Source organism: Pleuronectes platessa, chromosome 11 (genome assembly GCF_947347685.1).
Source record: "Pleuronectes platessa chromosome 11, fPlePla1.1, whole genome shotgun sequence".
Classification (NCBI taxonomy): domain Eukaryota; kingdom Metazoa; phylum Chordata; class Actinopteri; order Pleuronectiformes; family Pleuronectidae; genus Pleuronectes; species Pleuronectes platessa.
This window is the reverse complement of record NC_070636.1, coordinates 24,015,297-24,030,104: the sequence shown is the minus strand read 5'-3', so window position 1 is coordinate 24,030,104 and position 14,808 is coordinate 24,015,297. Positions and strand designations below refer to the sequence as shown.

Genomic DNA, 14,808 nt, shown 5'->3' with positions numbered 1-14,808 from the left:
CTCAGTGCGCCTCGGTGTGCCTCAGTGACAGAGCTACTCCCAGGTCAGAGTATGCTTCAGCTGAGGGGGGGGTTGAGACTCCCCTGGAAGAGTTAGAATGGACGGACAGTGATCAGTCTCTCTCTCTCTCTCTCTCTCTCTCTCTCTCTCTCTCTCTCTCTCTCTCTCTCTCTCTCTCTCTCTCTCTCTCTCTCTGGGAAACCCTTCTTCTCTCTTTTCCCTGCTCGTCTCCACGGTGTCCTGACGTAGTCCAGTCTCTCTTGGCAACCTCGGGGACACCTGTCGCGTCTCAGGTAGGAGGGATGTCACTGTGGCGCATCAATTGGATGCATTGTGCCAAACCAAGGGGTGTGCATGGAGACAGTGTTGGATGGAGTGAACTCCGGTGTGAAGAGTCTGGACCAGTGGGATGTTGGTCTCCTGTGTGGCTCCATCGAACTGTCTCGGCTGAAATGTGCTCTGCTCTCCCGTCTTGTTTGCAGGCATCAGCAATGAGAGGACGATGGAGCTCCTACTCCATGTCTGTGCTGCTCTCTCTGATCGTACTGTGGCCGACCCGGTAAGTGTCAGCGATGTGTGTTTTAACTGAGAAATGGATCAAACCCGCTCCGCTCCGCCACATGCACGGAGCGGGCGCGCGACTCTCCGGCTTCTTCTCGGGTTAAGGGCTGTTTGACGGAGGGTTCAGTCGAGCAGAGGTTGTGTATCCCTGCAGACAAAGTCCCACTGACATGAATGAACCGTATGGAGCCAGAACAGTCTCAAAAGGATTAAATGCACACAGAAATGAATACATGCGCAAAAAAGATCCACAAATACATTTTCAATGCACACACAAATATGTTTCATTCCATATATAAGTAAAAAAATTCACATGTAAAATATAAGATTCATAAACATATTTCCGATGCACACACAAATAGAAAAAAAAATCACAAATATATGCATGTAAAAGTATTTGCAATCTTCATCAAATACATATTTGGAGCTTGTTACATTCATATATAAACTGTTGGACCTGCATTTACAAAGTGCTTTTAATTTGTAAACCTCGCTGCATTTGTGTGTGAGACTTTTGAGACTTTTGAGACTCCCCTGACGTGTCTCTGTTTCACGAATGTGTTTTTTCTAAGAGGGGATCGTCTGTAGCCAATCAGATGTCTCACTCCTGTACAGCCAATCACGTGAGTGCCATTACACAACGTCATTAAAACGCGCGCAGGCAGCCTGGAGGTTTTTAGCCTGCCAGCCAATAGACATAGAATTAGTAGACGCTGATCCCCGGCTCCTCACACACAGAGAACGATGACAACAGAAAAGGGCTGTTGATGACGCGACAGTTTTGCTGAAATAAAGTGACACCCAGCGGGTCAAAATGCTTATGTTATCATGTCTTAGCGCAGCGGTTCCCCGGTATTGTTTCCAAACTGCATTGCTAATTCAACAGCTGCAACAGCTTGAAGCTACACGGAGGCAGCTAGCTTCCACAAACAGTGAGCACGGACACCCGATACTAACTACTACCAAGTGTTTGCTTCTAACCTGACGGTGTTTGAGAAACAGTGTCATGAGAGCCTTGGGATTAAGTCAGCGGGTTTTTGCGCTGTTCCCACCGCAGTTAGCATGGTGGCTAGCCCGCTAGCCCCGTTATCAAAGTTCGTTATAACCGTATGTGACCGTACACACATGCTGTAAGTGCTCTGACCAGCCACCGTCAGCCGGACAACGCCGCTGGCTTAACACATTTTTCTAACTACACGTCGAAATGGCGGACAGCCCACGGATAGCACTTGGCTGTGATTGGTCCACTAAAAACACAATTTCCGCCCGGCGTCATTTCCGGACCTCTAACTTCCTGTTTCATTCCCTAAATCACAATAAACCTAAATCACAACTACGACTCTATGATTAATGTGACAAGTGTGTTAAGCCAGCGCCGTTGTCCGGCTGACGGTGGCTGGTCAGAGCACTTACAGCATGTGTGTACGGTCACATACGGTTATAACGAACTTTGATAACGGGGATAGCGGGCTAGCCACCATGCTAACTGCGGTGGGAACAGCGCCAAAACCCGCTGACTTAATCCCAAGGCTCTCATGACACTGTTTCTCAAACACCGTCAGGTTAGAAGCAAACACTTGGTAGTAGCTAGTATCGGGTGTCCGTGCTGACTGTGTGTGGAAGCTAGCTGCCTCCATGTAGCTTCAAGCTGTTGCAGCTGTTGAATTAGCAATGCAGTTTGGAAACAATACCGGGGAACCGCTGCGCTAAGACATGATAACATAAGCATTTTGACCCGCTGGGTGTCACTTTATTTCAGCAAAACTGTCGCGTCATCAACAGCCCTTTTCTGTTGTCATCGTTCTCTGTGTGTGAGGAGCCGGGGATCAGCGTCTACTAATTCTATGTCTATTGGCTGGCAGGCTAAAAACCTCCAGGCTGCCTGCGCGCATTTTAATGACGTCGTGTAATGGCACTCACGTGATTGGCTGTACAGGAGTGAGACATCTGATTGGCTACAGACGATCCCCTCTTAGAAAAAACGCATTCGTGAAACAGAGACACGTCAGGGGAGTCTCAAAAGTCTCAAAAGTCTCACACACAAATGCAGCGAGGTTTACAAATTAAAAGCACTTTGTAAATGCAGGTCCAACAGTTTATATATGAATGTAAGAAGCTCCAAATATGTATTTGATGAAGATTGCAAATACTTTTACATGCATATATTTGTGAATTTTTTTTCTATTTGTGTGTGCATCGGAAATATGTTTATGAATCTTATATTTTACATGTGGATTTTTTTTACTTATATATGGAATGAAACATATTTGTGTGTGCATTGAAAATGTATTTGTGGATCTTTTTTGCGCACGTATTCATTTCTGTGTGCATTTAATCCTTTTGAGACTGTTCTGGCTCCATATTTTAATGCTGGCTCGGCTCTGTGCACTCCAACTCCAGGCGGAAAGCGAAATGCCAGACCTCATGGATAAATATGACAAAATAAGGATTGTTTGCATATCAGCGAAACATGAAATGTGATACATTATGATCTGTCGTGTTTTACGTTTCAACATTACGTTCTGATCAATTCGGCCGATTTAACAATACACAAAGGATCGATCTGTATAACTTTAGTAATTGACACCTTTTTACCCATCACTATGCACTTAATTGAATTAATGAGATTGTGGGAGTTAAAATTGAACAGTTTCTGAAAATTAAAATCCTCATCCCTGTGTGTGAATATAAGTATAATTGTGCCCCCATGAAAATTATCCATTTTGTCGGACATAAAACATGTCAAATATACTATGAAAATATATCACCCAGGTTACGTATTAATCTAAAAAGAGAGTAAAACGAAGGTGATTTATGCGTGCATATTTTTCCATACCGTCTCCTCTCATCAGCTGTAGTGCAACACACCTCTTTTATGAGCCGCTAGATTAATACCTAGGTTATAAATTGTTAAAGCGGAAAATCTGTAACACACTGGCCTTTCAAGAAGTCAAATCTCTTAGTGCATTAAACTGTCACATTGCATCTTTTAACACAGAAAACAAGGAGGCTATTTTATGCCAGTTACAATATTTAGAATATATAAGTATTAAACTATTTTAAATGTGTTCATGCATTGCATATTTAACTCCTTTATGAATTTAATGAACAATTAAAGATTTACTGTCACTTAAATATGAATTCGTCATAGGCCAAGTAGGGGAACACAGCAAGGAACATTACACTTCCATTAGAGGAATGCTATGCAGCATTTTCTGACCTCTGCACCAATGGAAGGCACCAGGTATCTATGCTCGACGTGAAGTAGACGTCGTTCTACTCTGAACCCTCCTAAGGCATAAACTAATGTTGGCCATTTGCATTTTCAATCTCATTCTTTTGGTCCAGCGCTTGTGACCATAGGTTAGGATTGGAACACAGATCTACAGGGGAATTGAAAGCTTTGCATTACTTAGACAATACTAACATTACTGGTAACAGATATTAATTTTGGTGGTGATGATCTACAAGTCACCTCACAACTCACAAACTTTTGAAATGCAGTGGTAAAAAAATACTTAAAGCTAAAATTGTATATGAAGTGCATATAATTGGAAACTACAAAGAAAATAAACAATAACTTACAAAGCGACTGTATAGCAGATAAGAACTCAACTAAATCAAAACCATGTGCAAGAAGTTGCTTCTTTTAGAAATGAATATGTAGGTGGTGATCACCAAATGGGCTGTCACCTACAGTTCCCTATATCGCTTGTATCTATTCTTTTAAATGTAGAGCTATTTATTTTCTTCTTGCTTTGTGTTTGTCTTTTATTTAGGTCAAGAGCAGCTTCCAATTCAACACGTAAAACCATCGACATCACAACCTTCACCAAGATCCTGGACAGTCTGCTGGATGGATATGACAACAGATTGAGACCAGGCCTGGGAGGTAAGACAGGGGAGACTTACACATATATCTGTATGGGCACCACTAGAGTGCTTCTCCTTACAATGAAAGCAACACAGATTGACATTCCTTGTTATTATTCCCCAAAACATTGGATCCTACATTTCCCATAATTCCATCCTATATAGACCTACATCTCCCAAAGTCTGCACCTGCAGCTTGTTACTCAGTGTCATATATCTGAAGTCACCAAGCGTAAACTGACTTAACACTAATGACATCATTCTGACATAATCATCATCAGAGTTATTTTCTCCAACTTGATCAAGAGAAAGGGCCATGGACCAAATTTAGTCTTTTTTCTAACAATTTTGTAAGTAGAACAAATCGAAGCAAAGGTATTTTAAGTTTTTAACCAAATTAAAATGTAAAGTGGAAGCCTGTGTACCCCAATGTGTTGACATCATTTCCAGGCCCACTATGGAGGCAATACTAATTCACTATTGCCTCCATAGTGGGCCTAAAAACGCAGATTGATTTGAAAATGCATCGTTATTTGCTTTATTAAATGACAGAAAATATGTGCATTGGATTTGCGAGTTGTTGTGCTTTCACACCTCATCTAATTGCAAATCACTTACATGATCTTAAAAATGACAAAAAGATAAATACAGAACAAAATAATAGGAATAATCAGTTTGCATCTGACTGTCTGACCATGGTGAAGTCCCCACACTTAAGTGCTGATGTGCGTGTGGGTTGCCATGATAACAAACGGATTCTTTTAAACTAACTTTATACTTTACATCACATATACAAATCACCTCCTGAACAGTTCCACACAGCAGAAGGATATTCTAAATAAATGAGACATGAATTCATGCTAAAACTGTGCGCTGCTTGGTTGCTCACAGACCACAATTGACGTGTTCAGAGACTGTTCTTTGGTGCACACCAGAGGATTTTATCGCAGCAATCGAAAGAACCAACGAAACCAGGCAAACACACCCGAGTTTGTAAGGTGTCTATGCACCGCAAAGCTACATACTACAAAAAGTGGCGATAAACATATTGATCTATCGACTTTTGTAGAAGCGCAACTTGAGACACCTCAAGTGCCTTTTTTAGAGCCAAGACAGCATGGCTTCACAGTGTTACCAGGGGAGCTAGAGCTAGCAGGTGCCCAACGTGAGGAGGCAGCTGCCACAGGTTTGATTCCGATCCAGCCCTTTGCTGTGTATCTTATAGTCCTTCCCCATTTTACACTGGAGCTGTGCTGTCAGTAAATGCAACATGTCCTAAGAATGAAAACGAGAACACTGAATATTAATTTACAATAATAAAACTATAAATAATACAGCTGAATAGTCAGGTAAGACTTTCTTTTTCAAGCACAATTTCTATTTTCTATTTGTCAATAAGTCACTTCCACTCTTCCCTTTCTATCAAAGACTTTTAAGCTTCTATGAGTGAAACATGAATAAAAAGCCTTCCAGGAAAAGTTGGCGGCGTTTTCATTTGAAAGATGTGCATAGGAAACGTTGAGTTTGCCTCAAGAACCTTAACACTGGTAAAGTAGAGTTAACTGAATTAATTTCTTGAATCACAACAGTCTGTTACAGAGAGAACGAGTTTGGCATTAGTAATGAAAGGCTGTGGACAAGCACCACTTGCACTTTTCAGCACAACAGACATGTGTCAGTACAGCTGGCCAACATGAAGGGAATGCATCGACAGCAAATACAGGATCAGATAAAAAAAACGGACAACCTCTTACTTAACCTCTACAACAGGAGTCCTACATAAAGGCCTCTCTGTAATCTAATTAAATTACTTTATTAGCTTCACTCCCACAGGTTAATGTAATTTAATACAACATGACATTTATTGTCATGCCTGTAACGCTCAGGTTCTGTTGACACTGTCATAAAGATGTCAGTTAAATGTGTGAGCACTCAATTCATAGTGATGGTGCTGTACTTGACTGCATTATATTCAAAGGTGTCCTCCTTAGTGAAAAGGGTATTCCTGACAAAGTTTGCAAAAGCTGAGCATTATTATATTATCATTATTGCATAAACATATATTGAGATTATTTCATTATAGTATCTTTGTAAGGGAGAATCAATGGCAGAGCTTATTGTGGCATTTAAAGATGTATCAAGTATCCAAAGACCTGGTGTTCATTATAGTGGTTGTATGAGTGATAGTTCACTTACTTAACAACATAAACCCTTCATGTGTCCCGTTACACAAACACACCAGGTCTGGGTTGTGCAAAACGAAGAATCTGTATTTAAATCAGCAACAATCTTTCTCAGTCACTCACAATTTAAAACTGGGGCTTGACAGGAAGACTGGCTTCCTCTGATGATGACTCAGTTAAAGTAGAAAAACCTGCTGATGAATCTAAAGTGGTTGCAGGACAAGTGTCTAAATGTGATGCGTCGACAAATAGGAGGAAGATGTCCAACGTTGTTAGTCGTTGTAGAGATCATAACCTTCAGCCTCACATTAGGGAAACTAAAGAGATGATGAAGTGTGTGAGGAGGGGTAATGGTGGGACGTCACCTAATGAAAGTGTCGGGAAAGCAGTTGGATACATGAACGAGTTTAACTGTCTTCACAGTACAATCTCTGCAGACCTTAAATGGGAAAGCAGTGTTCTCAATGAGAGTCAGACTCAATTAGTTCGTTGTTGCAAAATGCATTCTCTATGTTTTACTCCCCTCTGCATGTATTGTTTATGAACTAGAGACAAGTGAAGAATACAAAAAAAACCCTGAAGAGAGAGATAGGAATACTCCTTATAATCTGCTTTCAGATCCCTACAGATATGAAGGTCTTCTGCACAATTTAGGTTACCAACTACAAGCAGATGATTAAGGATCCAATAAGTTTGTTGTCTCTCTTTTGAGTGTCGAGTTAATTTGTGTGTCTGTGGAAAATCCTGTGTGGTTGGATGGGCATCAACAGCCTTGAGAGTTGCTCTCAGCTTAACATTGTGTTGAGAGTGGGAGTAGAATTGTGCGTTGAGTTCAAACTACAGCTCAAAGACATGAAGGAGAACTGAGAAATGAACCCTACTTTATCCTTGTGGAGGTGATCTTGTCTGTGTAGTAGAGTAAATGATCCCAGACACTGTGACACTGAAAGATTACAGCAACATACCTCCACACACAGGAATCCCTCAGAGCTTGGTTTGTTGTGCTCCTCGACAGTCCGATGAAATGTGGCACCTCGCTCTGCATTTATATTTCACTGACATTAAGAGCAGAGTCATCAACATAATGAAGCTGAGGGAACGCAACGCTAGCCTCTTCCACCGTGCAGCTTCAGATACCGATGTTTGATTCATGGATGAACAAAGAAGAGAATGGAGAGAGGTGCAATTTTCTCTGTGACTGAGCCGTTAAAGCGATGTTTGTATGGCAAACATGACAAATACTCACATGATCAGAAAGTGGCCTTTCGAACATTACCATGTGATCTGCTCACACATACATGAATTCAAAGCGAATATCGCAGGTCAAATTTCACCAAAGTTGAACTTACACTGTGATTTGCAAAACAAGCATTTTAGTCAACTCCTCGCTCTCACAGATTGAAGTGAATACAAGGCAAAGGTTCACCTCTGAAATATTTTGCGTATGTGTAACCGAGTCCTAAACCAGCTAAAGTCAATATTTTTTTTTACAATAGTGTATCATCTGGACTTCTTTGAAAGGCTGAAAGTGATCACTCACTGCCTTAAGTTTCTCTCAGCTCCAGAGAAATTTTTTTTCCTCCTTTCAGCGCAGTATTTTGGTTCACTGTCGGACCTCTTATCTTATCTATTACATTTTCTCTGGCAGCAGTTACTTTAAACTCACTGTGCATTTCACAGGGGCATCTGTTGGATCCATGCAGGGCTACCATGCACAATAAAAAAAAAGACACATGACCTGAGAGGGGCTCAGTGCAGCCCCACGTACACCTGAGGATAAATAGAGTGTGGCTGTCGAGAACAGACCCTGATCTGGGGTCGGATTTATTAGCGTTGTGTACGCACAAAACCGGGCCTGAAACGTGCGTACGCCACTTCTTACGCAAACGTTGGGATTTATAAAAACAAACGTGACGGGCAAATTTGCATATTTCCACGCAAACTCTGACCCTTGCGTACGGACGTTTTGGAGAAGGGAAAGTGGCGACCTGAAGCCAGAGTATTGATCCACTTCATCATTTACATTAAAACCAACAGCTCAGTTTTGCTCGTGCGACATATCTGTTCCACACGAGCCTTTTAATTAAAAAATATATAAAACAACTGACAGCAAATTACGTTCAGATTAGATTTAACCGCGGAGTTACGGAGCCGAGTCATTGACAGGTTTTAATGATATCTTCTAACACTGTGCGTGTATCAATAATTCACTGCAGTGAACGTGACTTAACCACCAGGCGCACAGAGCCACCCAGCGCACAGAGCGACCCAGCGCACAGAGCGCACAGAAGATCACTTACAAGAAACGTAGAAACTTTCCAAATAATATCCCAGAGTGGAGGCAAGGATCCATTGATGTGAGGGAATCGGTCCGATGCTCTAAATGGATAAATACTGCCGTGACCCCGATGCGGGGTTCTGCACGATGTGTGCATGCAAATGGAAGGATGAGGAGGAAGCGAGGGTTCAGCGATTTCTATTCTCACACATTGTGTTATCCACAGCAGCAGCGGCAGAGTATCAGTGTATTTTCTTTATTAGTGACATCACGGCTGTCCCATAAAGTCGCTCTTCACCTCCACCTCACTAACAAACACCTCGATGTCAGTGCCAGAAAGTTTCACTTCCTCTTCACATCGCTTGATGCCGTGCCTCCGTCAGGACTCACGGTGGAAACCCATTGGCCAGCTTCATAATTTAATATTCGTGACGTGCTTTGCATTGACCATTTATAGTAGAAATTGGGCGTGTGGAGAGAGGATTTGGAGTTCAGGTTTGCGTGCGCACGGTTCTATAAAACGGAATTAGCTTTGGCGTACGCCATTTCCGGGTTTAGTGCCCAGACACTAGTGATGGGAAGTTCGGATCTTTTTACCGTGTCGGTTCTTTGAATCTCGTTCAGTAAAATGAGGGGGGGGGGTGCAAACGATCCAAAGACTCGTACCCGGCAGATGAACGAATCGTTCAACTCCCTATTCACAAGTCATAATGACTTGTTTTGTTATTTTCACTTTACATTTACACTTACAGTTTAGTGCAGTGTAATTATTTCCCGTGATAATTAAATGCCAGTGTGACAATAAATGACAATTTAAAACCATACAAACTGTCATGTTTTACTGTATTTAATAGAGGAGGTTTTCTTAAAAAATATATGAACTGCCACACAAAAGCTGTCAGTCATGGCTGCTTTTTAACAGCGGTCACGCGAAAGGGGATGAGGTAACTATTTCCTCTTCTGAGCCTATGGAGGTCACGTAGAAAATGATCCAAAGACTCGTACCCGGCAGATGAACGAATCGTTCACCTCCCGACCGTGTCTTCAGATCAGTGTTTCGTTCTTCTGCCAACAGAGTCTTCAGATCAGTGTTTCGTTCTTCTGCCAACAGAGTCTTCAGATCAATGTTTCGTTCTTCTGCCAACAGAGTCTTCGGATCAGTGATTCGTTCATCTGCCGGATACGAGTCTTTGGATCCTTTTTCACGTGACCTGCATCAGCCTATGCAACAGTCCCGATGCGCGGCCACGAGAAAATGAACGAATCTCTCTTTGAGAGGACTCGTTACTCCCGAGTCCTTGTAAGGATTCGTTCAAAACGAACGAATCGTTCACGACCGACACATCACTACCAGACACACTTTTAGTAAGAATCCTACGCACTCTTTTATGAATCCGACCCCTGGAGAGAACACCATCACTGATAGAAGTTCAATTCACACTTCAGAATGAGATAATAATATCAAAAGAGCTAATGGACTCACTAAAACGATTTCCTTTATTTTCACCTGCACCAACAATAAATCAGTCAACTACAGTTTTTTTTTCTGTCTGCCTGTATGTATTTCAAGGTGTGTAAATGAATTAATACATTATTTAGTAACAGACCTGTTCGGCTGAGGTGCTCTTCAGAGGGATTCAAACCGTCCTTTGTCCGTGCTGCGGTGGAGTTTTTAAAGAACATTGTCGTAAATCACTGTGCTCCAGAACCTGACCCCCACCGGAGCATGCTGAACGGAGCTTATTCTTCGTCAGGCCTTTTTTTGTTGAAACCTTTTTTTCTCTTTTCCCCCCTTTATGGATTCTTGACTTATTTTCTGTTTCACCCTCTGCTGCTGTAGGTGTTTGCCTGCCCCCCAATATCTACTCCCCTGACACCTTCAGGGGGGTACACCAGTGTACATACCCCTAAACTGGGATGGACCTTTGCCAAACTGCTAAGAAACTAAATTTAAGAAGGAAACATTGGTCTGACTTTTATCAGGTGGTTGTCGAAAATGGCTCCGCTTAATTGCAAATGTTTTTACCATGGTAATTGTTTAAGATCATAATACGTCATTGTTGTGTTCACTGCCTACTTAGGTGTGAAACAATCTCCAGCAACGTTATGAATGGCTTGCGTTTCATCTAAACATCTTCTTTAACAAATCTAAATGCTGGTTCTCAAACACAAATTGTACACACAGACTGCTAGTCTGCCATTTAATACAGTTGGAGAAGGTTGTCTGTGTTTCTGAAGGAGATGATATCAGTTTGGGTTTGGAGTTGAAATAAATACCATCAAAGTTATGATGCAAGCTGAAGATATTGGGTCAAATGAAAGATACTCTTGTGGTGTTTTTGATGCTTTATTCAACTTGGGCACTAAATGTCAGGATTTGTCCATCTCTGCTTTCTTCATTTAGGACAAATATACCCTTTACTCTTGTTGAGGGTTAAGGACACATTGAGACAAACTGTGATTTGTGAATATGGGCTAAATAAATACAATCTTAAATTAAGTCATAAAAAGTTAGTTTCTGTAATGTACAAGGTTTTTCAACACTAAATGTCATCTTTTGTCCTCACAGACCGCGTAACTGAAGTGAAGACTGACATCTATGTGACCAGCTTTGGTCCAGTGTCTGACACAGATATGGTAAGTCCCAAACACATCACTTCATCCCCCAGTGCTACACACACGCACACAGACACACACAGACACACACAGATACACACACATACACACACACACACACACACACACACACACACACACACACACACACACACACACACACACACACACACACACACACAGCAACATGTAAATGGCCTCAAACCCTTGAGAGCATCAACTGCAAACAAATAAGTTTCCAACACACATGATTTGATTTTGTTAATGTGAAATCTTTTGGCTGCAATAATCATTTTGTAAAAATCTGACAGCTCTATTATGAACCGGATGATGGCCTTTTTTTTGTTATGTATCGATTTACTGACACTGCTCTTTCCACACACAGCCTCATCAAACTCTTGTAAAACTGTTCTTAGGTCAGTGCAAGACTCTCATGAGACTATAAAGTCATTAACAAAGGCAACATGTGTGACAACTTCCAAAATACAAGGATTGTGAGAGATTTTGATTTTATAAAAAGCAGAAAAAGGTGGATAAAAGTCTGGTCATATGCGTTTGGTAGAACACCTCACTCATCTGGTGAGTGTCGGCGCTGTACTGGTAGATTGCAGGCTGGCTGTTGGAAAACCGGGAGCTGGTGTTGACCAGATCACAGATTGGGGATCTAACAATAAGATCATGATAACTGTCACTGTGGTGTAGTCTCAGAGGAGTTACAGTGCAAGGACAGCTAAACACCAGGTTTTTGGCCAATGTGCCTCTAAGCTGGCAGGGTCCTTCATGAAAAGCTTTTTCGCTGAGCCAGTTCACATGTAATTACACATCCAGCAGATAATGTCTCATTTACAGGGTATTATCCTTGTGGTGTTGCTATTGGAAACCCATCCACAAGGGGCATGGGTCATATTGTGTTATTAAAAGTGTGATCTGATCATCCACTCCCATCTCCAATATGGAGCAACATATTAGTGATCATTATCACACATTGGCTGTCCATCGTAAATCACGTTCTGATTTAGCACAGAATTTGATGTAGTATTACGGTAGCACATATCCTGTGATTGTAATAATGTTACAATAATACAACCAAGCCTGACACCCGCACATGGTCAGCTGGGTTTTCTTTCTAGTTCAGACAAACCTAGTAACCCAACAATAATAACGGTGCTAAGAGAAATAGATACTAATTGTCAGATCTATTCAGTCTAAACAAAGGCTATGTTGGCAGAGACTGTCACATCAAGATACATTGTAATGTTAGCTTGTATTATGCCGATAATTCCAAATAAGCAACCAAATGACCACCAGCTAACTGACTTATCGGTAAATTGGAAATTTTCAACAACCGACATCCGAGCCAAGAACAGAGGAGAGGTCTCTTCCCTTATACCCACAGGCCCCCTCCCATGGGTATCTAAAGGTATTTATTACCCTCCTGGTTTCTCATCAGTGTGGGAGACATCCTGCCTTTCTCTGGGGAAGACCCTGGTGTGAGATCATGCTATATCACATACACACCTGACAAAATGTCCATTAAATCCCCTGACTGACAATTCAAGGCAGGAGCAAAAACAAGTGCACAGACAATTCATCCACATACAAAGACCAGATTAATGTCGACCAATCTAAACAAATGTATAAAATGCAAAAAACAAGTATATTAAATTCCAAAATGCTTAATCGAGGATGGATAAGTATAAAGTGGAAATGTATTCGTCATGGTAAACTGAGCAGTTACTGTTACCGTTCACCAGTCTGATGGCTTCTGAAATAAACCCAGGTTTTCTCCTGTTTCCTTTACACGAGGAAATCACACACCTTTCTTATGGCAGCAACTGAAAGTCTTCATATCACACGTGCATAGTTTGACATTTCTGTCCTTTTATTAACACCTAGGAAGTTAAAACAGTTTCAGAAGTGATTTTACATCACAGTTTCTCTATAGTACACTATATAACCCCTGCCTCAAACATGATCTGGTCCCATCTTTTTCGGCAACATCCCTGCCCCTCCCCATGGCAGGTCCATGACCAGTGCAAATAGGGCCTTCGATCAGGGGCATGCTGGTCATTCCACAGTGAGAGGAAGATGAATCCATGACTCGCCAAAGTTTGGGAGAGCAGTGTTGGCTCTTCCTGTTTCAGTCCTGGGAAAACACAAAGTGCACACAATCTCTCACCACTCATAACCCCAAGACCCCTCCTCTACACCTTCTCCTTCTAATACCTTGCCTTGTACTTGGTATCCAGGAAAAACTACTGTCATTGATTTTAGCGGCTCCAGAGCTCACATCATGGTGCCAGCCGTGGTGGAACATGCCTTTGGAGCTCCCATGGTGCAGAGACACAGGTCGACTATTAAATGAAGCATCTTCCTGTGATAGGCCTTCCCCTGCCGAACCCAAACCTTCCTCCCCTGAACAGCTGTGTTCAGAGAGCCAAGGTTTACACCCCACAGCTATACACAGTATTCAGGGCATAAGACTCCATCCAGCACAGAATCTTGTACATCAAAATTCTCTGCTTTTTTTGGCCCGGTGTGTGGAGGGCAGTAGAGATCCAAAATCGTATATCTCATATGCTAACGTTCCTCAAACTGTTGAGAGAAATCCTACTCTGTCTATGGTCAAAAGGTACACTGCTGCCATGAGAGCTTTAACATCAGCTAAAAGATTAGGTGATTTATGTGCACTGTCTCCCCATCTTACCTTGTTAGAGATGACGGGGGCACAGCAACTTTGAGCCTTCATGCCTAAAAGTATAACCTCCTTCTTCAGATCCAGAGTGATTTCCTTGGAGGGGTTTCTTTCCTCCCCCTCACAGTAACGAGATGAAGGCAGCGTCTTCTCGCCTCTGCCCGGTGCGCGCACAGTCTCATTATGTGGGTGCGCACAGCAGCCATCAGACAGGCCCAGCAGCTGTTTGTGCATTACAGAACGTTCTCAGGGAACGCCTCAGACTAAACATCGGCTGTCTCCCTGGTTGTGGGAAGCCCTCACTCAAGCATATGTTGCAGCGGAGAAGGACCTCTCACATGATCACGTCGCAAGAGCAATATCCTCCTCCACAGCTCTATTTCAATGCAATGGAAGTAAAGGATATACGCAGCAGCTTCCTTATCTCCTCTTATCTGTTTTCTCTTATAGTTTCCCATTACCCACTCAGTGTTTAATGTGCTTAATATACAGTAACACTCTGTTGGCTTGCAGGCTTTTATCCACACACTTCCATCACTGTGTGGAGCTCCATGTGTGCACAGTGGCACATGTTACATTTCTACTGGCCTTCTTGTACGAGC

At 42.1% G+C, this 14,808-nt stretch overlaps 1 protein-coding gene across 1 annotated transcript in view; it reads left to right on the top strand.

The window, feature by feature from the left end:
• The first annotated feature begins 491 nt into the window (after positions 1–491).
• The window catches only part of gabra2a (gamma-aminobutyric acid type A receptor subunit alpha2a), a 41,591-nt gene continuing 27,274 nt past the window's right edge, over positions 492–14,808 (top strand). Inside the window, exons 1-3 of the mRNA XM_053434476.1 lie at positions 492–559; positions 4,341–4,453; positions 11,465–11,532. Coding sequence (XP_053290451.1) covers positions 492–559; positions 4,341–4,453; positions 11,465–11,532 — 249 coding nt within the window. The remainder of the gene's footprint in view (positions 560–4,340; positions 4,454–11,464; positions 11,533–14,808) is intronic.